Source organism: Cottoperca gobio, chromosome 15 (genome assembly GCF_900634415.1).
Source record: "Cottoperca gobio chromosome 15, fCotGob3.1, whole genome shotgun sequence".
Taxonomy (NCBI): domain Eukaryota; kingdom Metazoa; phylum Chordata; class Actinopteri; order Perciformes; family Bovichtidae; genus Cottoperca; species Cottoperca gobio.
This window is the reverse complement of record NC_041369.1, coordinates 14,374,768-14,395,176: the sequence shown is the minus strand read 5'-3', so window position 1 is coordinate 14,395,176 and position 20,409 is coordinate 14,374,768. Positions and strand designations below refer to the sequence as shown.

Sequence of the window (20,409 nt, the reverse complement as noted above, 5' to 3'; positions counted from 1 at the left end):
GAGGCCATTTTTCATGGGGAAAGAGGCGGGATCACGAGTCGGTATCCTAGCAACTGGCTCAAAAAGGAGTTTACTGTCGTTCAACCGTAAAGAAAGTATTACTATCATGGCAGTAGAGAAAAGTAATGATATAGCAACAATATTTAAAATACCTCGTCTTTATTAAATCTGTCGTACAAATTCCTTATAATTGTATGTAATGTACATTTTCCACACGTTGTACTTTCTTTTTTAATTCCTTAAATTACTATTCAGTGTTCTCTTTATTACAGCCATGTTACTAAATTGTATTTTAATGACATGGCATGTTAATTGTATAAAAGTAAATACGGTTTTTTTACCTTTTGTCATTTGTCATTACAAGTCTTAATAGGTCTAGTTAACCACCATGTTGATATGTTAATAACCTAAAATGGACAGAAGGGGTACTTAGTTTTGATATTGTTCACTTAATGTTAAGAATAAGATTAAATTATCTAATCTTAATACCCTTATACAGTTAAATTTCATATGTGATCAAATTATAACAAAAAGAATAACAATTTGTTTAAAACAAAGTTTATTAAAATACATAAGTCTTGACATTCTTGATTATCTTTGTCTAAATTTGAACATGAGAGAAATTATTTGTAATACAAGAAATACTGTAAGCAAAACGTAAACATAGAAGTAGACCAGTGGGATTATGTGACAGGAAAATGCTGAATATCAGTCTGCTCTTGCATCAGCAGAGGAAGTTATTGCAAAAGGGACGGTAACAGTGAAGAGGACTGTAGATTCTGCAGCAGGAAGACAGACAGCTTCTCTGCTATGCTCCTTATGAGAAAGGCTTCACAATCTTCATTGAGATGTAGTTCTGTGGAAATATATAGACATCAAAATTCACTCAGATTCATAATACTGAGGAAGAAATGTAATGCACTTATCCATGTGATGGATAAAATAATATTTATAGCAGTTTCAGAAATTTAGAAAACAATATATTTTTGAAAACTAAGTAAATCTTACTGGTAGGGAGTAGAACAGGATCCCAAGGAACAATGTAACCAACAGAAGCAGAATCGCTGCAAGGAAAATCCATTTGAATCTGCGCCAAACGATGAACTTCATGGTCTTGCAAGGGTTTATAAACCAGAAGAATGACGTGTCGGGGCGGCTGTTGAAAGTAGGAAGACATCAACATTCAGATAATATACGATAAGCAATTCATAGAACTACAAAATCATATAAGTCAAATCAAATAGGTATAAGTATTCCAATTCATTACTTTGGTGGGTCCAGTTTGGGATTCATGTTTGGCTCATCTCTGCCTTTCCCAGCAGGTTTTTCCTCCATCTCCTTCTCCTCCACTATTTCCAGTGTCATCTCCACTTTCCCCTGTGGAGTTGTGAAACAAAGTCTTAAACAGTAACCTGAAAAAATACCTTTACTAGGGAATGTGTTGTGGACATAAACATACACCAAGCACATGTTTCCCATCCTGCTCGATCGCACATGGCCACCAGCCTCGTACAGACTTCTGGGAGAAGAGTGAGTTCGGCAGTGGTTTTTTGGAGGGTACTGAGCCCGCCATCCCGGGCAACATCTTCAGGCTGCACTTTTCTGGGCTCTTAGCAGGAGAGATCAGATTGAGTAGGTCCAGCTCAAGTGAACCTGAAACAGAGATGTAGATAGAAAATAATAAGTTGTCTTTTATTGCAGTCGTTCTCTCTGGTAGATCTTTCAAGGCCTTCCCTTTATGTGGTATAATACTCACCTAAGTAGTCATCCAAGGAGAATTTGTCATTGTCCCATATCTGGATGATCAATTTAGGAGGAATCCTAAATTCAGTTTTGTCCAGATTCCAAAAGTGTTCCTGTAAAAAGACAGAAACTTTATTTAGATCATTACCTGCCATCATAGCAGCACACCATCAACATGATATGGTTATAAACAACAATCACTTGATGCTTTGTTCCTGCTCCATGATCTCACTCACTTTTCTGGAGACCATGCACAGCTGTTCCGCTGGCAGGTAGTCAAACCCAAAGATGAACCTCCAGTTGAAATTTCCATCACCATCCAGGGATCTGTAGTGTACATCAGTCTTCTGCTTGTTGTCTTCCATACCTGGCATCCATCTAGAAAACATGGTAATCTTAAAATCGTATATAAGTCAATGAGTCTAATGGGTAGAACATTTTTAAGAAAAGTAAACATATGCAAGTAGAAATAAAGGGTTAGGGTAAGAGACGGGACGAGTAATGTACCCTTTAACGTAGATATCACTCATGTTTTCTCCCGTGATGCTTGTTTCGTCCAGAGTGACATCGGTTGTGTTCCAAACGATGGCTCGCAAGATGTACCTGTTTTAAATATACTGTTCATATTTGATCCTTAAATGCATTATGATTAAACATTTTTTGTCAAGTGTGTCTTACTTCTTGGCTTTGCGTGGAGTAATATCACATGGGGGCCCTGGCAAACCAAGGCTTTTTGGGAAAACGTCTACCCACATTTGAATCTGTCCCTGTATTTGTGGAAAAGGATAACGGTTGTTAACAAAGCAATCATACAACCACATTAAAAAGTGAATTCTAAAGAGCATCATGTTCATACTTTATCTTTACGACCTTTAACTAAACAAATAAAAAGTGTATGTAGTGTTACTGATGTTGTTTTAACCTGAGACAGGTTGGGTTGGTGGGAGCTGCACAGAGTTCTGGTCTCCACATGCTCTGGTACCAAGCCAAGGTTTCTGAGGACATGCAGGGCCAGCCTCTCTCTGGCTGGGCCCAAGTGTGGGTGGATCACAGTGTTTGCCTCTGCAAAGTCAAGGAAGAAAGGATAGTATACGGAGGTTTTCAAAGTGTGAGGCGGGTCTCCCCCAGGGGGGAGCTACAAAGTTAAAAAGTATTATATTAGTTAAAAAAAATCACATAGAACAACCTAAATGTGTGTGATTTGGTTAAATAGTCCAAAGATACAGTAGTTTTGAGGGAATCCAAAATCAGAAACTAATTAATGATTTAGGACAGACCTTGTTTTTAAGTATTTGGTGTAGTTTAACAACAACAAGCAGTATTAGGCCATCCTGGCAGAGTGTTTGAGTTTCTATGGGATCATGCTGTGTAAAATACATGTTACTATTAAAGATATACAAACAGCCAAAATGACAACAAGATACATCTGAAGTATACTAATTAATACATTGTAAAATATGATAACAGGGCATTCGACAATGGCAGTACCAAAATCTTGCAGGTTGTATTCTTTTCCTGAGAAAGACAGTGAGCTGCCGTCTCCCTCTATGCGTGGAGAAGGGACGCCTCTCACTCTGGCCACGTTCTGGAGGATCTGAGAAGGCTTCAGCTGGTCTCTCCACTGATTGATCCCTGAGCTGCAAGACAATTGTAGCTATGTAGGTTTGGCTTTGAGAAACTAAAACACTTCGAAAGAAAAGAAAAGAAACTTTTTGGAATGCATCATCTGTACTGCAGATGCTGTAACGTGAAAGTACATACTTACACACAGTAAGTCTGTGGCAGGCCACAGCAGGGCCTGAAACAAGACAGGAGTCTGTTCTCCAAATCGATGACTGTCTCACCCACTTTTTCATCTCTGCTCAGTAAGTCATAGTCATACACAGAAATCTTCAGGTCCTTGTCTTGAGGCAGGAAGCAGGACATCTCAAACATCCTGGACAAACATGGGGTACATATAATGCATGTGTGTTCTTACACAAACTCAAAACTGGTCGTAATCATTTGAACAAATAAAAAAGGATGAAAATGTTCAGTAAGATGAACACATCACTGTCTCACCTCCCAAACTCTGGATTAAGAGTGTTTGGTTTGTAGTTATCTCTGTCATCCAGTGTTTTCCTTCCCAATGCAATCTTAATGTATGGGTCACACTGAAATGAGAATGCAAAAAAATAAAAACCTTTAATTATCTTTGTAACTCAATAAAATCTAGAGCACAGTTGTGACTCAATTCTTTATCACTAAACCAGGCTGGTTGTTCAGTTGCTTCATGTAATACTCACCATGCCATTTGTATCCTTAGGCTGCAGGTCAAGACAGCGCACCACATAAATTCTGACAAGGCATCCCTGAGTTCCACTCTCAGGAAGCTCTTTGAACTGGCGGGGTGGAGCTGGCACCCCTGGGTCATCGGGCAGTGGGTAGATCTTGAATGAGCCCTGAATTTCCCCAAAAAAGACAGCACTGTTAGTAATATAACATCTTGTAACTACAAGCTAATTACAGTCACACAGGAACAGGAAGGTACCCATAGATTGTGGAATCACAGAGGATAAATCAAACCTCTGATATAGCTGAACTGAATTAAACATTAGGGTGAAAGTTGTGGATTTCACCTCCAGAAGTACCATACACTGAAGCACAACTATCCCCTCACAGACATATCAATCTGCAGGCTATGCACATAAGACTGTCCATATGCTGTGCTTACAAAATGCATACATTCTCCACCAGAGGGCAGACAAAGTCTAGGAAAAGTAGCTGTGCAGTAGCAAAACCAGTGATTGCCCAAGTTAGGATAGCTCAGCTATAATGTGATGCTGAATGGAATACTTCCTCAAAATTCGGCTTCTGTACCTTGAACTCTCCCACCACAGAGGGGTCATCTTCCTCATCTTCGTTCTTTCCTCGCTGAAGTTTGAAAGTGCTGCAGAAATCAGTGAGTCCCTGGAACTGCTCGACCTCTTCTAGTTCACTGTTAAATACCTGAAAACAACACAATAACACAAAACAGAAAGAAGATCACAAGTTAGAGCTATTATAATCTACAGCATTATCCGCTACACAAACTTTCATTATTGTGAGCTTTCAACCTAATCGTACTTAGTTACAAGTTTGCAAATTTAAAGAGGTTGGTGTTCTAGTGGTTGAGCTTTTATATAGTACACCGGAAGGTTGAGAGGGGGGCTATCCCTGTAGTTAGTTCACAGTAAGTCAGCCAAATGTGCTAAATGACAAACGTAATGTAAAGAACAAACTGCTCTTGTCACAATCTGAGAAAAGAAAATCTAAAACTCTTATCAAAAGGAATGAGAATCAAGAGTTTCTGGTCACATGGCTATGCATGCTATGGCTTGCTGTAAAACCAACACAAACAAGAAATCACGAAAAGATTAAATCAATGATTGTGTTTTAGCAATGTGCGACAACATGTTCTTACCTGTAATGTGTCGTATCCCTTTTTCAGGTAAGGCGCACACTTTTCCTGATCTCCAACAGAGGCATAGAACTTACTCCACCAGTCTACTGCTTCCTTCTCCTACAAAATGGTAAATAATGATGTATTTAGTATTTTAGACGCTGACTATCATCAGACTATCTGTGAAAGGAGAAAATCTCACCATTTCTGCATGAAGCTGCAATGTGGAAAGCAAAGAAAGAAGACTTAATCAATATAAAGCAGTAGACGTGAAAATATTGTCGCTAACCTTAATTTAATATTTACAATTTACCTCAGCTTTCATGATGGGTCTCTTCTCGATGTCTATGACAACATCTCCATGGGAAGCGGCTATCATTGCCACTGCAAAGTCAATGGAAACAGGATACAGTAAGCCTCTACTGTGGTTATAAGTTGTGTGCTTTTCTTTGATATGAAGGTAATAACCTTTTGCAGGGGAAGTCATACAAGTAATAGTATTGCTGTTATTATAGTTATTGTTATTATTCATTTTGTAGACAATTATTTTTAGGTATTTTCTTTTATTTATTTATTTCTGACAAGTGTTCTTCTTGTGTCTTTGACATTATGTTTATTTATATGAAAAAGAAGCATGGAAATGTCTCTGAGCGTGTATGTATCTGTCCATGCATGTGTGTGTATACCTCGAGCAGACATGCAGACTTCCTTGTTAATGCGATATGGATCACAGCGGAACTTCTCCAGGCAGTCGATGGTGCACTGACCCACTACTGGTTTCCTACCGAACGGCCGGTGGTCGATTACCTTCAGCACAATGGGAGGGGTGTACATCTCCTCTTTGGGAAGAAGCTAAGGTAAGAAAACATTAGAACAGGCAATGTAAGAAAATATGGAAAATGCAGAAGTGAAACTCTTACAGATGACTGCATATTTATTCTAGAAAGTTTGAGGGTTTGTACCACTTTGAGCATCAGCACAGATCCAGGGAAGTTGGGGTTCTTTTTGAAGTTCTTGACGACAACGGTTTGAACAATCTCACCGCCACACTCAACTATCAAGCTGGGGGAGGAAACTGTGGCCAACTGGTAAGTCGACATGTTCCTCAAGCCCCAAGTCAAGACCTGGGATCCAATAAACACATCAACACGGTGAGATTAAGGGACAAGCACGGCGGTAGTAGAAAGGGAAAAAGGAAAATACGAATGGGAAATGTAACCACAACAGGTATCTTAGGGTTGGGCTGATCTTGTCCCATCATGTAATGTGTATGATGGGAATTAATAGAGGCTGGCAAAGCAGCAGGATGGCGTAATGTACCTCAATCGCAGTGAGCTGCACAACAGGCCGGATTCCCTGGGGAACCATGTAGAGCTTCTCCGCCCGGCGAGGAGGCAGCAGAGGCATTTCTCCGTCATTTGCCTGGAGGGCAAAGAACAGCATCACTTACTGAGTACAGTTTTTATAAAGTTAAAGTTACAGTTATATTCACTTTCTTTAATGTCTCATTTACCTTGTTCTTCAGTATGAGCTCTGCAGCCAGCAGTATCTCCCCAGCACTGTAACCTTTTTTGGTGACTGGGAACCACAGCAGCTTAGGGCTGACATCCACACTGGGGTTGAGTTTCACCACTGGAGGGCAAGTACAGCGGCCCAAGGGTTCATCCTTCCCCTTGTAAATAAAGCGCAGCAACACACAAAGACTTAGCAAAGCCTGATTGCATCCATCATGAACCCCAGATGTATTTCTAGGACACAAGTCTGTATGCCTACATGATTTGATTGGGCAGATTAAATATACAACTTACTACTTGATCACTGTCAAACAGCTCCAGCACCACATCAGGAGGGTTGCGGGCAATAGTTTGTGGGTCTCCGTAGATTTCAATGTCCTCAAAGATGAGAGTCTGATCCCATGTGGGGTTCAGGGTGGACCTTATGACTTCTGTGGTCTTACTCACATGGAGGAATGACACATGTGCGTAGGGATCTGGGGAGGACCAGGAGTATTATTGTGATGGAAATGTGAGACAGAATGTGTGAACCCGGGATGTTTAATGTCATTTTTACTTTGGCAAAAGTGTAAATCCTGAGTAGATTACATTCATTCCTCAGGTTTGTGCTTTGATTTCTTTTTTACCTGAGAAGCTGTCTTTGTCCATGGCACAGAGATTCCTCGCCTGGTACACGTACACTCTCAGATGGTAAAGGTAAGACCCTGAAGGGAGATAACATTCATCAGCGTGTTCAACTGTATCACCACCAAAAACAATACAACCATCTGACACTCTGCTGACTTATCCAGATTTGACTGAGGTCTTGACTCAATGTTATCTCGCGTCAGCAGGTTTAAAAAAAACAATCAGGATGATAACTTCCTCCGACTCAACTACTTACGGCTAAAGTGGCAGGAAACAGTGGGTGTGTTGGCACCGAATAGTTTGGCTGCATCCGTTTTACTGGCCTTCTCATCAACATCAACCCCCTGTTGACAGAATGCAGGGTGAGGTGCTGAAAAGACTTTAAAGCAAACCTTCGAGCAAAATTGAAAACAAATTTGAAGAAAAGAATGTAGAAGTAAAATAAACTTCCTGAGTGATTTGTCATCCTCTGACAGGAAGAGGCACATGCAGTAGAATAAGGAGAGGACAGGACTCGGATGGCATGAAGTAACTGTCTCGTTGGGGGAAATGTAAGAGTAACACATATTTAGTAATGTTTCTCAGGACTCACTAATGCCCCTTCCAGCCTGAAGATGGCGGAGGAGCCGATGCAGTCTTGTGGGACCATCTTTCTCCTCCAGCGGCGGCGGCGGAACGTGTCAGAGGAGCGCTCCTTCCTGTGGAACTTCCAGCCAATCAGGGAAGAGTATTCCCAGCCTTCCCCTGGATCTCGCCTCTGTGGAAGAGACAAGGACAAGAAAAATAATGAGAAACTACACTCATGACATCTCTCAAATCTACTCTTCTTTTATCTACCTCTTCCTCACCTCAGTGACCATTTTATCCGATATCTTCTTCCGTGGTCTCATGAGTCTCTTCCTGCGATGGACATGATACATTTTCTCTGCCGCAACCCAGGATTTGGGCTTATCATCGGGAGGAATGGTGATTCCGTATTCCCAACCTATTGCCAAAAAGACACGCAGGCGTGCACACCGACCAAGTTAATATTTCAAACATCAAATCACATATTTCAGTTTAAGCGTTCATGTTTACCTCTCTCGTCTACAGCCTTGTTGCTGTCAAAGCTCCAGTCATCCTCCCAGTTCCATCCAGGTGGACACTCGAACTCTGCTGGGCTCTGAACCTTTTCTCCATTCTAGTGATCACAGACCGTCTGTCATTAATTGATGTGATGTATAGCTAATAAACACAGAATTATTGATTGGCATCTTAAAAAAAGCAAATATACTCGTAAATATATACAAATACTGGCTTATTACAACTTTAACAAATGCAAAGAGTTACTTTCTGATATTACTATCGTTACGAGAATCCGTGAGAGACGCAGAGTAGAGCCGCTGCTCCTTTGCGTTGAAAGGAGCCAGTTGAGGTGTATCTAGTAAGGATGCCACCTGGGCGCCTCCCTAGGGAGGTGTTCCAGGCACGTATGTGTGTGTGTGTGTGTGAGAGCAGTAGGTCGTACCACGTCTGTGAAGGGCTCTGCAGCGGGCTTCCATTCCCCACCAGGGAAACGCGTTTCATTCTGAAAAACCTCATCTGTGAACTCTGTGTGGCCAGCGTCTGCTTCTGTCAACAGGCTGCAGAAAACACCAGGAAGGTTAATGAGAAGCTTTGTGACTCAGGCAGGAGCTATGTAGGACCATGATAAACTAAGCAGAACCACTCTGGAAGTAGGGCTTTCAGAGAGCTAAACTTGTTTACATGAGTCTTGATGGAAGAATGTAAGCAAAGAAGTAGGAGGCACTAAGGGAGGGAGGGAGGGAGGAAGACCTCCTCGAACCAAAAAACTGATGCCTAAATTCCTTTCCATTTCCTGTGATTGTGTATGGTTGACTGGTACAAGCACTGATTTATGATTACTGTCAATTAATAAAGGCAAGAGCTAAAATATAAACAGGATTCTGGTGCGTGTTCAACTGAAACAGTGATAACAGGATGTTTGTTCTTGAGACTGTCGAAGCCATGAATCACGAAGGTCATTGTGAGCATGTGCGATGCGGTGAGTGTCATAGATTTACCATCGCTCAGGGTCGACAAACCACTCTTCCTCCCAATCCCAGCCACGTGGAGGCAGAAAGCGCTCTCGTTTCAGTTTCACCTTTCCAGTCACATCGGAGAATTTATGGCGACCAACCAGCCCAGTAGTTCCCCACTTCCCTAAAACATGGGCCTGGTTCTCATACTGTGGAAGTCAGAGATCATAAAAAAACAAAAGTCAAATCAGAATAAATGTATAAGCATTTTAAAAGGGTAATGTTTTGTGTAGCTACTGTACCATTTCAGCATACACGCTGAAGTTTCCCTCTGAGAAGCTGTTGAACTTCTTCTCGTGGGCAGAGAGGCCGAGCCACATGTTGATCCGCAGCTGAACAGGGACCTTCACACCTTTGTTTTTGTCCATGGGGTACTGACAAACACAAATGATGAGAGTGGGAACTCTTTCTGAAATATGTAAATTAAAAATAGATAAATGTGTTACTGATTGATGGCTAGCTTTGTACCTGCATGAAAATGGTCTGAGTCCGTCCACAGTGTTTGCCACGCGCCTGTTCGCTAAAGTTTGAGAACAGGATCTGGTTTGCTGGGATTCGAGCAAAAGCCACCCGCTTCTCTCCTCTTAACATCCAGATGATCACATCTGGCATGCTGTTCTGAGGCTGATGGAGACACACAACATTTCAGTCACATGATAAAGTTACATTGACTTAATACATAACACAATATGTATTGCTTTTCCTGACCTCCTCTGCCAGCTGCTTGATTCTGTCCAACCAGTCCTCAATGTCACCAACAGTAGTTTTGACATCTGTTGCCTCCTCTCTCATGCGAATGGCCATCTCACTGATGCTCTCCATAGCAGCATCTCGCAGCTTTTTCAACTGGAGATCCAGTGCAGTCACATTGGCCTGGCCCTCCAGCACTGGAAGCAGGAAACTGTGGAAACTTAGTTAGTGAGAGTAATGTCGGACGGAAACAACAAGGTGAAACAATTGGGCCTGTCACAATAATAACGTTACGGACCCATCATAAAGCATATGGACATGACGGAGGAGTGTTGTTGTTGTTACTTATATCTAACTTTAGCTAATATGTTGTGACTTTGCACTTAACAAAGATCCTAAGCATTGAGAAACTGGATTAGCAGTTTATTGCCTGTTAAGGATGAATAACTCTGTATACTGTAATAGCAATTTAAATGAGATAATGTTGAAGACTATGTATTGGAGCTCGCTGCGCAGCGCTATTTCTGTTATTCTCACACTTCCCCAATCAGCACTGTATGAAGTGTCAGGGGAGGTGCCACATGTGTCTCTAGCAAAAGCTCCGGCAGACAAATGGCAAGATTTGGGCCCTCTCGTTAAAGATTGGGAGTCAGCTGATGACTGGCAACCCACACACACATCATTTATTATGTACTCTCCCTCTAAAGACGTCTATAAAAATGACATCAACTGTACAGCACACACACTCCGCTATGTATCTTCATTCAAACTGTGCCCTCCTACAGACTATGTTGTATTCTGTAGAACTGGTGCCAATTTGAGATCTTAAATAAATGCAAAAAGACAACTCTGTCTCTATCACCATTTATTTGACTTTATATACATCTCTCCAGAGTAAAGCAGGAAAACTTCCACAACAATACTCCTGTGCCAAAAGTATATTAATTTAAGTACAATTTAAATATCAGAGCCCATTTCATTTAGTGTTTTAGTTGTGTGGTTTTATTTTATTTACGTTTGATTTATTTAGGATATTTGAATTTGTTTTGCACGTCTGAATATCCTTAAGAATTCAAATTGAATTGCTCTTTGAAAGAGTGCACTTGCATTTGTATGCAATAATATTAACATAACATCATTGGCATAAAAATGGTCTTAAAATTATAATAATATCGTTTAAAAGCATTGACCACACTAGTTTTCCTAATGATAAGTTGCACTTCAGCATTACTTCATACAACACACAGATCCAGGTGTCGGATCTGTCTGGTCCTGTCTGTCTTACCTGTTCAGGTCCTCAATCATGTGGTTGATGAGTTTCAGCCAAACTTCTGCCAGGCGTGTTTCAGACACTTTGGCTAACATGGCTGTTTTTAAAGAGGTAAGGTGAGACTCCTAAAAAGACAGATTAAGGGTAAGACTGAGCAGTACAACCTGTGTAGACATGTTCAATGTGTGCCACTGTGACTTATTCTCACCAGTCTCTCAGCGATGAAGAGGAGAACGTTGGCGGAGTCCAGACGGTGGCTGATGTCTTCCCAGTATGAAGTGAGAATCACTACAGGCTTAGTGTCAGCCCAGGGCAGGTAATAGTAGTGATTACCTGTGGGATACAAAATAAATACACCCAGTCATTTTAAACAGAAGTTGTGGAGTGGACCGCTCACTAACATTCGTTTAAGAACTGCCCAATGTGCACTGTTACAGCTGAGTTTTAATGATAATAGATATATATATATATATATATATATATATATATATATATATATATATATATATATATATTTCACTGATAATTGTTATTTATTTGATTCCATTTTCAATAAAGAAAAATACATTTAAGTTTGAAATACTGTATAATGCATGTGGAGCTCCTTCATTCTCCTGCACAAAAACACCCTGGATAGTCATTCTCTATGAATTCTTGCAAGACTTCTACTTTTCATACCATCAAACACAGCGTAGCTGTACTGGGTGGTGGACGACAGGGGCTTGCAGGTGGAGTCCAGCTTGTTACCATAGTTACCAATGCTGACCTCAAACTGGATTGGCTCGCCCGGTACTTGAAGCATGCACGCACTGTGAAGTACGGCGCACAGAGAGTACTTCCTCCTCCGCTGGTATTTCTGCACTCAACAAAAAAGGATGTGGTAGTGAGAGAGTTTGGGGAGCGGGGGGGGGGGGGTCATTTGTGGCTCTGTTCTCGAATAGAAACCTCTTTTGCCAGACACTCACTGAGCTACTGATATTTCCTCTAGGGAAACTCTTAAGACCCGCATTGCAAAATATTGTCAAAGAAAAAATAAATTAAGCAATATATCACAACTTACTTACACACAACATTGGATCCTAAATTAACAACTTTGACATTTTCATTTAAATAATGTTTGTTAGGTCACTATTGATCACTGAATGAGGTAACACAATAGTGATTGAGCCTCTGGCCCACTGATTACAACACTTGTATTTGCAGTATTAGGAACTGGTAACGTCACTCTTAGTGACTTTAACGCTACTATTGTTAAAAAAGAGTTGGCAAAACTGCACAGGACATGTTTGTGCTGTAAATCAAGTCTTCATCTTTGCCATTACATTCTGAAATCAACTTTTACCTGATAAGTTAAAGAAAAAAACGTGTCTTTTGTCACTTTAAAGATGATCATATAAATAAGTAAGCAGCAGTTATTACAGTGTGACAGAGTTACAGTACAGTCACAGTGTATACCTGTGCCACAAGGATGTCATCACTGGAGATGTCATCCACATTCTTATCGACCTTTCCATCCAGCTCAGTGCTCAGCTCAACAAGGACCCTCCCCCTGTAGGCGACCCCTTCACCCTGCAACAGATCAAAACGCAAAAGCTTCATGTACACATTGTCACGCGGGGAAATATCACATGTCTATAACTACAGTACTAAACTCTCTGTACTGAGCTCATAGGGTAGACTTACCTTTCCAAAGTTGAGTTCCTCGTATGGGTCGGGCAGGCCAGTAAATTCTCTTGGGCTACCGTACAGGTTGACATAGCAAGGCCCGAAAGCTGGGAGATAGCCAATCTCTGACGCTGCGGTGCTCACTGTAACATACAGACACCCTGTTTAAAGGCTTGAAAAGCAATAAGGTGAGAATAGACACATACACAGAAGCAGAGGGTTAACCACTCAAACAAACAATGTTAAATGTTAAAACATGCAGATGACGTACATTCAGACACTGAGTTGCAATCAGCCTGTGCGTCTGTTTGCAGTGGGGAGAGAAAACATACATTAAATGTCATATTGTAATATCAAAAGGTGAAACGCTGAGTGACAACAATCATTACAACAACACAGATTACACGATTACCTTCAATCTCTCCACCAGAGGAAGACATTTTGCTCAGATTTAAAAACGTTGTTCCTATGGCATCATCATTGGTCAGACGATCCCTGCCAAGAGCAAACTGGAATGTCAAATATTGGTTGCGATGTTATTTGTCAATTGTGCAGCTGTGTATGAATGATTTTTAGCTCTTACCAGTCATACATAGTCAACTTGACGCGTTCACACATGGACGGGAACTACAGAGGCAGACAGAGACATGTGTTGATTTTTGCTGAAGGTTGAAGTGTTTGAGTCAAGGCCATAAGATACATCTATTCTTCTTACCTTGACTTGGAGATTGATCAGTTGATTCCACTCTGGATTAGCATTTTTCTCAACGATTTTGGTGCAGAGCTAAAATAAAGAAAATGCCGCTGCATATAAATAATATTCTCACAGTCAGAACATTTTAAACACACGTTTTCTTTTTAGTTAAACATGAAATACCTTCTTGCCAGCAAAGCTGACTTCCAAGTATGGATCCACCAAGTTTTTCCTGTCTCCATTCCCTCCAAAGACCTGTTTTACCGTCTGAATGAAGGCATCATCCACTGCAAAGTATAGAAGGTTCTAGAAAACTACTACTACTAAACTAAACGGCAATGGTTGCAGGAATTTACTGGTCACTTACTCTGTGGCATATCCTCGGCACGGTAGACTTTGAGGCTGAGTGTGGCCCATCGCATTGTGACACCGGCTGGCACCAAAAGATTGCTTTCTATGTCGTCTTGATCCTCACTTATGTCTTTTCTCTCAATCTGAACCCAGGAGAGGAGAGGAGAGGAGAGGAGAGGAGAGGAGAGGAGAGGAAGAACAGAGGAGAGGAGAGGAGAGGAGAGGAGAGGAGAGGATAAGAAGAACAGAGGAGAGGAGAGGAGAGGAGAGGAGAGGAGAGGAGAGGAAGAACAGAGGAGAGGAGAGGAGAGGAGAGGAGAGGAGAGGATAAGAAGAACAGAGGAGAGGAGAGGAGATGAGAGGAGAGGAAGAACAGAGGAGGAGAGGAAGAACAGAGGAGAGGAGAGGAGAGGAGAGGAGAGGAGAAGAAGAACAGAGGAGAGGAGAGGAGAGGAGAGGAGAGGAGAGGAGAGGAAGAACAGAGGAGAGGAGAGGAGAGGAGAGGAGAGGAGAGGAGAGGAGAGGAGAGGAGAGGAGAGGAGAGGAGAGGAGAGAGAGAAGAGAAGAACAGAGGAGAGGAGAGGAGAGGAGAGGAGAGGAGAGGAGAGGAAGAACAGAACAGAGGAGAGGAGAGGAGAGGAGAGGAGAGGAGAGGAAATGAGAAGAGATGAGAGTTTGTCCTTGTCTTTTTCAAAACTTATCTGTACCCTTTGTCTGGAAAGAAATGTGATGATAAGAAAGAAGCTACACGCACCGGTGGCTCATCTCCAGTGCCAACAACCATTATGCTGACTTTCAGGTAACCTCTGGCCCCCAAGCTAGAGTCATCAGAATCACTCAGGAGGAGCCATTTCCTCATTATGGCATGACCTGGATATGACATAATATTCAACATGTTTAAACACCTACACTACTTAATATATACACTTTACATGGAAATACTGACCTGATTCATCATAGATGTAGCCAACATCCAGCTGGGTAAGCAAGAAAAAATAAATGTTTAATTAATAGAAATGTTTAAATCTGTCAACGTGCTGCAACACCGAGTCCCTGCTAGTTAGTGATAAATCAATACAGGTCAAACTTCGGAAAACAATTAAGCAGAGATAAGGACTTTGTAACACTTCAATTGGCATACCTTGAACTCTCCCATTAGGCTGTCAGATCTGAGGGAGAAGGAGTCATAAACCTGTCGAGAAACAAAAACAAGCTTTACAGCTTCAGCAGACGTAGAAACTCCCAGATTTTTAAAACACACACAATGGACAGTTTTTTTGTTTGTTTTTTAAAGAAAGATTGCATCAAAAGGAGTTATCTACCCACCCGAAGACTAATGCTTTCATCAAACAGTTCCGAGGGGAGCATGTTAACATTGTAGAAAAACATCTGAGGGACAGAAACATCATATATTCGTCATAAATGCACAATACATTTTGATGTTAGACACACTTTGTTTTCAGCGATTTTGACAAACATTATAGGACTTACACTTTATTAGGCTTAGATGCTTATGCTTTGGCAAAAACGGAGACAAAGGAAAATGCATATGAGAGGAGTTAGATAGGAGAGAAAGCTGAAGACGCCGCCTTTAAGGTCCACGGTCATATCACCGCTGCCGATACAGAGAGAAATACCCCAGAGGGTTATTAAAGCTGGTGGGGATTAAGCGGCAAAGGGAAAAGACAAGAGGATGTTTACAAGCAAGAACAAAAGCAGAAATTAGTGATTTTCTATAGGATATGGTATTTCTCATTACCTCGTCGAAAAATGGGTTATTTCCTCTTCTTTTCCTGGTCCTGTGTGTCTGCCCACAAACATTCACCTTAACCACCGGCTTGACGTTGTTGCCAGGCAGCTGTCGACCCTCGATAATTCGAATCCGAATCTGAACATTGCAAGTAATAGTGAGACAGCTGAACCAACAGTGAGATAGATTACCTGAGTTTTTGAAGAGGTACCATTGTTTTGGGTTGATAAATACCAACATATTCACTACACACACGAGCCTGCTCAAAATCATTTACGGACCTTTTACGTGTTTAAAAAAAAATTATCTGTGAAATTGCTTGCTGGTGCAGAACCAAAAGAAGGTTCACATGCAACATCAGGGATACATGTTATAATTATAACTATCTATTGGCTGCCCCCCCCCCCCCCCTTCAATGTGCTGAAACCTGCCGTCATTCACGTGATTAATTATAAGATATCCAGCCTAAACTGGCATTTGTGATTATCCAGGAACATGGTAATCAAAACTCAGACAATACCTGGAAGTCCTGAGGCTTATTGGCCAAGGCTCTATGCCTCTTACGGCTGAGATGGTGTGGCTTGTGGCTGGGTTTCCCAGGCTTGGTTGGTGAAGTGGGAGCTCCGGGGCTTCCACTCTGACCTCCTCCCTCCACGTCTGCCTCCCCTTCCTCCCCCTCATCGCTGCCTCCTGTGGAGCAAAACCACAACAAGCTTTGAATCAAACATGGCAGACACTTTCATGTTTATAATTATAATCAGAGAGCTTCTTTCTATGAACGAATACCTTACATTTTACAAACCTTACCAGTAATATCAAAACAATTATGAGTAGCGATAACAGCAGCCGATAAGCACCTTGCACTTTGGAAGACAGTAATCCTTTTTTTTTTCTGTATCAAAGTGGTTCAATGAGTTGTTATCCAGTGTTACATAGGAAATAAATGATGTATCATTTAATGAATGAATTTCATAAAGTTCGGGCCCTCTTTTTAGATTTCATAGAAAAACGTAACCCAGCTGCAGAGAGGGTTTGTGGGTGTTAGAACTATCATTTTATTACCTCATTAGTTTTATATCCCTTTTTTGTGTGTGTTTGTGTATGCCCTATGGAAATCATCAATGTGAATGATTGTAAAAGAGATTGTTTTGATATTTTAAAAAATCAGACATCACCTATTTGTATTGCTTAGACTAACTCTCTACTTACCAGCATCCACATGAGACGTGTCGACTTCAGGTCGATCATTTAGGTTTGGAGTAGCGTTGGCAGGTGGCTCATACCCAATGAGCAAATTAATGGTTGCCTGAAAAAATGAAAAGCGTTGTGAATAGGCCTTATCAGATACGTCTATATAATTCTAATATATTTCATAAGATTCAGCAAATGTAACTCATTCCTGCAGATACCAGGCATCACCCACTGCCAGAGCTGAAAAATTGCAAAAGTGTCACATGCACGTGCTAAATGTATTCACCCCAACAGCATGTTGTTTCTCATTGATCAAGGGCACATTCTTGGACTGGAGGGACTTCACGTGACCACTTGCCAAGTCTCTCAGAGAGATTTTTGCCGAGCCAATGAACCTGAAAGAGCAATCACATATATGTTCCTTTTATCCGACAATCAAACATACATCAGTCAATGAATCATTGTAGCTGGAGAAAAACAATTGTCTCTGTTTGAAAAGCCAAATAGCTAAGAAGAAGAAACAATAGGGAGGATGCTTTGGTTCCACAATCTGTGACAAACACATGCAATGACCACATGAGGGAATTGGGCACAGTGTGTGTGACTGTAATTGCTTGTTGCTCGGGACAGTTGGCAGTTTCTACTTCCCAATTTCACTTCTTCACATATTATGACAAACTTTATCTACCAAACAAGAGTCGTGTAGCAACAGTGATTAATAGCTGCAATAGATTGCAACACATTGGCCATTTTCAAAAATAAAAAACTCCCACTTTGAATGGCAGTACCATCTTTTAAGAGAACAAATGGCAGACTTTTCTGTCTGACAAGGACCAGCGGGTGTGTACCAGAAAAAGCAGAGAGATGGAAACAATTAACATCTACCACAGGCATGTGCTAGGCGCTCTGCGCCCAGTTTAAGGGTACAAATGTAGAGCAAAGGAGGCGGATGAAAATGCAGTCTTAAGCAACACGAGAGCAGGCAAAATCGCATTCATGATTATGGCTCATTATTTATCATTACACATAGCTTATGAGACATGGGTTGTCCTTGGAAAGCAGGGTCAACTGTGGAGGATAAAAGAGAGAGGAAACCTGGTGTGGCAATTCACTGCAGAGGCTACATGCAAGGACTGATTTATAGAAATGAACATAACTCTCCTAGGAAAATAGAACACAAAAGCTTAAACTCTAATCTCAAGTACTTTAGAACTGCTTCATTGAAAAAAACTAAACCGATTTTTTTTAACCATTGTGGAAGAGTCAGAACACTTTTCCTGGCAGGCATGCTGATTTTCTTTCCACTAATTACATATCACTTTTAAACAAACTGAGCAGTCTACAAAGTGGCATATCTTGATTGTGCCAAAGATTAGATACCCTGTTAGGCTCTTTGAGTCACATTCCTTTTCTAGATTATGGAGAAGTGAGGGACAGTCACATGTCACATAGTGTTGATTGCATCAAACATATTCCACCTCCAGAATCAGTTTTCCTCTGTGTCTAAAGTTTTATTTTGCAGAGCATTACAGGCGGAGTTTAAACTAGTCATCACAGATGTGCCATAGACAAGCCAGTACAAGCTTCCTTATTCACCCCCCTCATGCGTTGCAGGCAGTGATCATGGAAAATATCAAAGTGTGTGCTTGGCTGATGCAGACAGCCATCCACCCTCACCCCACCCCTTGTTCCTGCCCCAGAATAATTGATGTTATACACAATCAGTTACCAGAGTGACTCAGAGGAAAGGTTATTATGGTCTACCATCTTGCCTGCGCTACAGAAAGAGACTCACAATGTTTCAAAAGGCATAAATGGGCCAAACGAACATATAATACAGCAGTCGGGGTCTATCGCAGGGAAGGTGAAAAAGAAGGGACTTTCTTTCCTTTTAAGGCAACATTCCTCGTAACAGCTGGAGTGCTATTGTGAGGGAACCAAAACAACTTCTATACTAACACTGCTGCAAGTCTTAACATGGTGGCAGTGAGTCCTGCAGCTCAGTTAAGATAAAACATGCCGTAAGAAAATATCATAATAACTAGGCTCAACTGTTAGATTGACTGAGGTAGTTGGTAGTTGTAGTACAACTGCTAAGAAGGCAAGCACTTTCACTAATTGTAACACACGTCTACCTTCTCAAGAGGGAGAGGCGTAGTGAGGTTTTCCTTTTCAGCCATTACCTGCACTATAGTGTAACATGGATGTTTCTGTAAAGACCGCCTACGCTCAGTCGTGGCTTTGGGAAGTTATTGACACTCACATGCCCTCCTCTGCAAAGGCACGAGTGTGTTTAGTCATGTGTTTAGTCATGTATTTATTCACAATATAAAAATATGCAAATGTGTCAATTTCAATGCCTGATTCTTGTCATACACATACTTGTCTTTGCCGATTGTTTCATAGTCTTTGACAACCACGTTGATGAATGAAGATGCATCCAAGGAAGAGTCTTTCAGATCAAATTCAAGCACCTAGTAACAGGGAAGAGAAACAACATTATACAGTACATTACAGGTGATTTAGCTGACGCTCTTATCCAGAGCAACTTACAATGAACTAACTACAGGGACAGTCTCCCTGGAGCAACTCAGGGTTAAGTACCTTGTACCATGTAATGGCAGCCCTGATATTGAACTCACAACCATACAGTTTGGAAGGCGTACCACCAGACCACTAGGCCACCCATAGCAGTTATAAATGAGGTCAACACACTGTAACTCTCACACATTACAGTTAACTCTAATCCTGTACTTACTTCGTTCCATACAGGATTCAATTCATTGTCAACTGCTTTGGTTTTCTTCTTTTCATCTGTAAACACAATTAACAGTGGGCTACATTTATTTGCAAAAAACTCTTAATGTACTGAGGAATCTAATTTTGTAAATATAAATACCAAGCCTGGTGGCCATAAATTGCTGTTCTCCGTTCACAGAGGGCTATTCTGACCATATAAGGATATAATCTTTGTTTTGATTATGAATCATTGCCAAATTATTCAGATTAAGCTCTAAATCAATGTCAAAAAGTTCAAAGATGATAGATAGCTTTGTAGAAAGTGAAACACTGTGTGCATGATCAATCAGGCTGAAATAGAGTTAACAGAGCATCGGTTACAGCAGTGTCCCTAGAAAAAGCAAAAGTCTCACCTCTAAAGATAATCGCAGCTATGGGATCTGGGTTTCCAATTTTCTTTTTGGGAATCCCACTAGCGGACTCAACAATGACCCGCAGCATTTTGATCCAAATTCCAAGTTCAAATTTATTCAGCGAAACGAATCATATTCCGTTGAGAAATGGGAGTCCTCACAGATGAAACTAAAACAGACAGATGTGCACGAGAGAGAGGAGTGGACACCGGAGGGGAACCTCACTCATGAGTCAGAGGCATGAAACACACCAGCCAGCCTGC

At 41.2% G+C, this 20,409-nt stretch overlaps 1 protein-coding gene across 4 annotated transcripts; it reads right to left on the bottom strand.

Annotated features, from left to right (window-relative positions):
- Positions 1-541: 541 nt before the first annotated feature.
- Positions 542-20,329, bottom strand: myofl (myoferlin like). 4 transcript variants are annotated; one of them, XM_029449780.1, is made up of 54 exons: positions 20,147-20,329; positions 19,753-19,808; positions 19,377-19,468; positions 17,281-17,389; positions 17,013-17,109; positions 16,324-16,493; positions 15,813-15,941; positions 15,380-15,442; positions 15,195-15,245; positions 15,000-15,030; positions 14,808-14,923; positions 14,070-14,196; positions 13,886-13,989; positions 13,724-13,792; positions 13,592-13,635; positions 13,421-13,503; positions 13,280-13,312; positions 13,027-13,151; positions 12,799-12,912; positions 12,022-12,199; positions 11,552-11,676; positions 11,359-11,468; positions 10,092-10,293; positions 9,852-10,007; positions 9,626-9,757; positions 9,369-9,532; positions 8,813-8,927; positions 8,383-8,485; positions 8,154-8,290; positions 7,898-8,062; positions 7,562-7,649; positions 7,305-7,382; positions 6,973-7,154; positions 6,678-6,836; positions 6,485-6,586; positions 6,127-6,288; positions 5,851-6,016; positions 5,478-5,548; positions 5,367-5,381; positions 5,186-5,284; positions 4,603-4,731; positions 4,029-4,184; positions 3,805-3,896; positions 3,509-3,679; positions 3,232-3,380; positions 2,666-2,805; positions 2,422-2,510; positions 2,251-2,346; positions 1,980-2,121; positions 1,757-1,856; positions 1,460-1,653; positions 1,268-1,377; positions 1,009-1,156; positions 542-856 (listed from the first exon to the last, which is right to left on the bottom strand). In XM_029449780.1, exons 1-54 carry the CDS (start codon positions 20,232-20,234, stop codon positions 818-820), a joined length of 6,165 nt encoding a protein of 2,054 aa, XP_029305640.1. In that variant the 5' UTR covers positions 20,235-20,329; the 3' UTR covers positions 542-817. The 4 variants fall into 4 exon arrangements, with proteins under 4 accessions (XP_029305640.1, XP_029305641.1, XP_029305642.1 ...); XM_029449781.1 differs by having other exon boundaries at positions 10,092-10,284; XM_029449782.1 differs by lacking the exon at positions 13,280-13,312.
- Positions 20,330-20,409: the final 80 nt, after the last annotated feature.

What these genes read in the sequence shown, in the direction of transcription:
- myofl (XM_029449780.1), bottom strand. Translation starts at nt 20,234, where the DNA reads ATGCTGCGGGTCATTGTTGAGTCCGCTAGTGGGATTCCCAAAAAGAAA. An exon ending in ATGATTGAGGACCTGAACAG is followed by an intron (nt 10,294 to 11,358) that starts GTAAGACAGACA and finishes TCACTAACTAAG; the next exon opens with TTTCCACAGTTTCCTGCTTC. An exon ending in TGTGCATGGTCTCCAGAAAA is followed by an intron (nt 1,857 to 1,979) that starts GTGAGTGAGATC and finishes GTCTTTTTACAG; the next exon opens with GAACACTTTTGGAATCTGGA.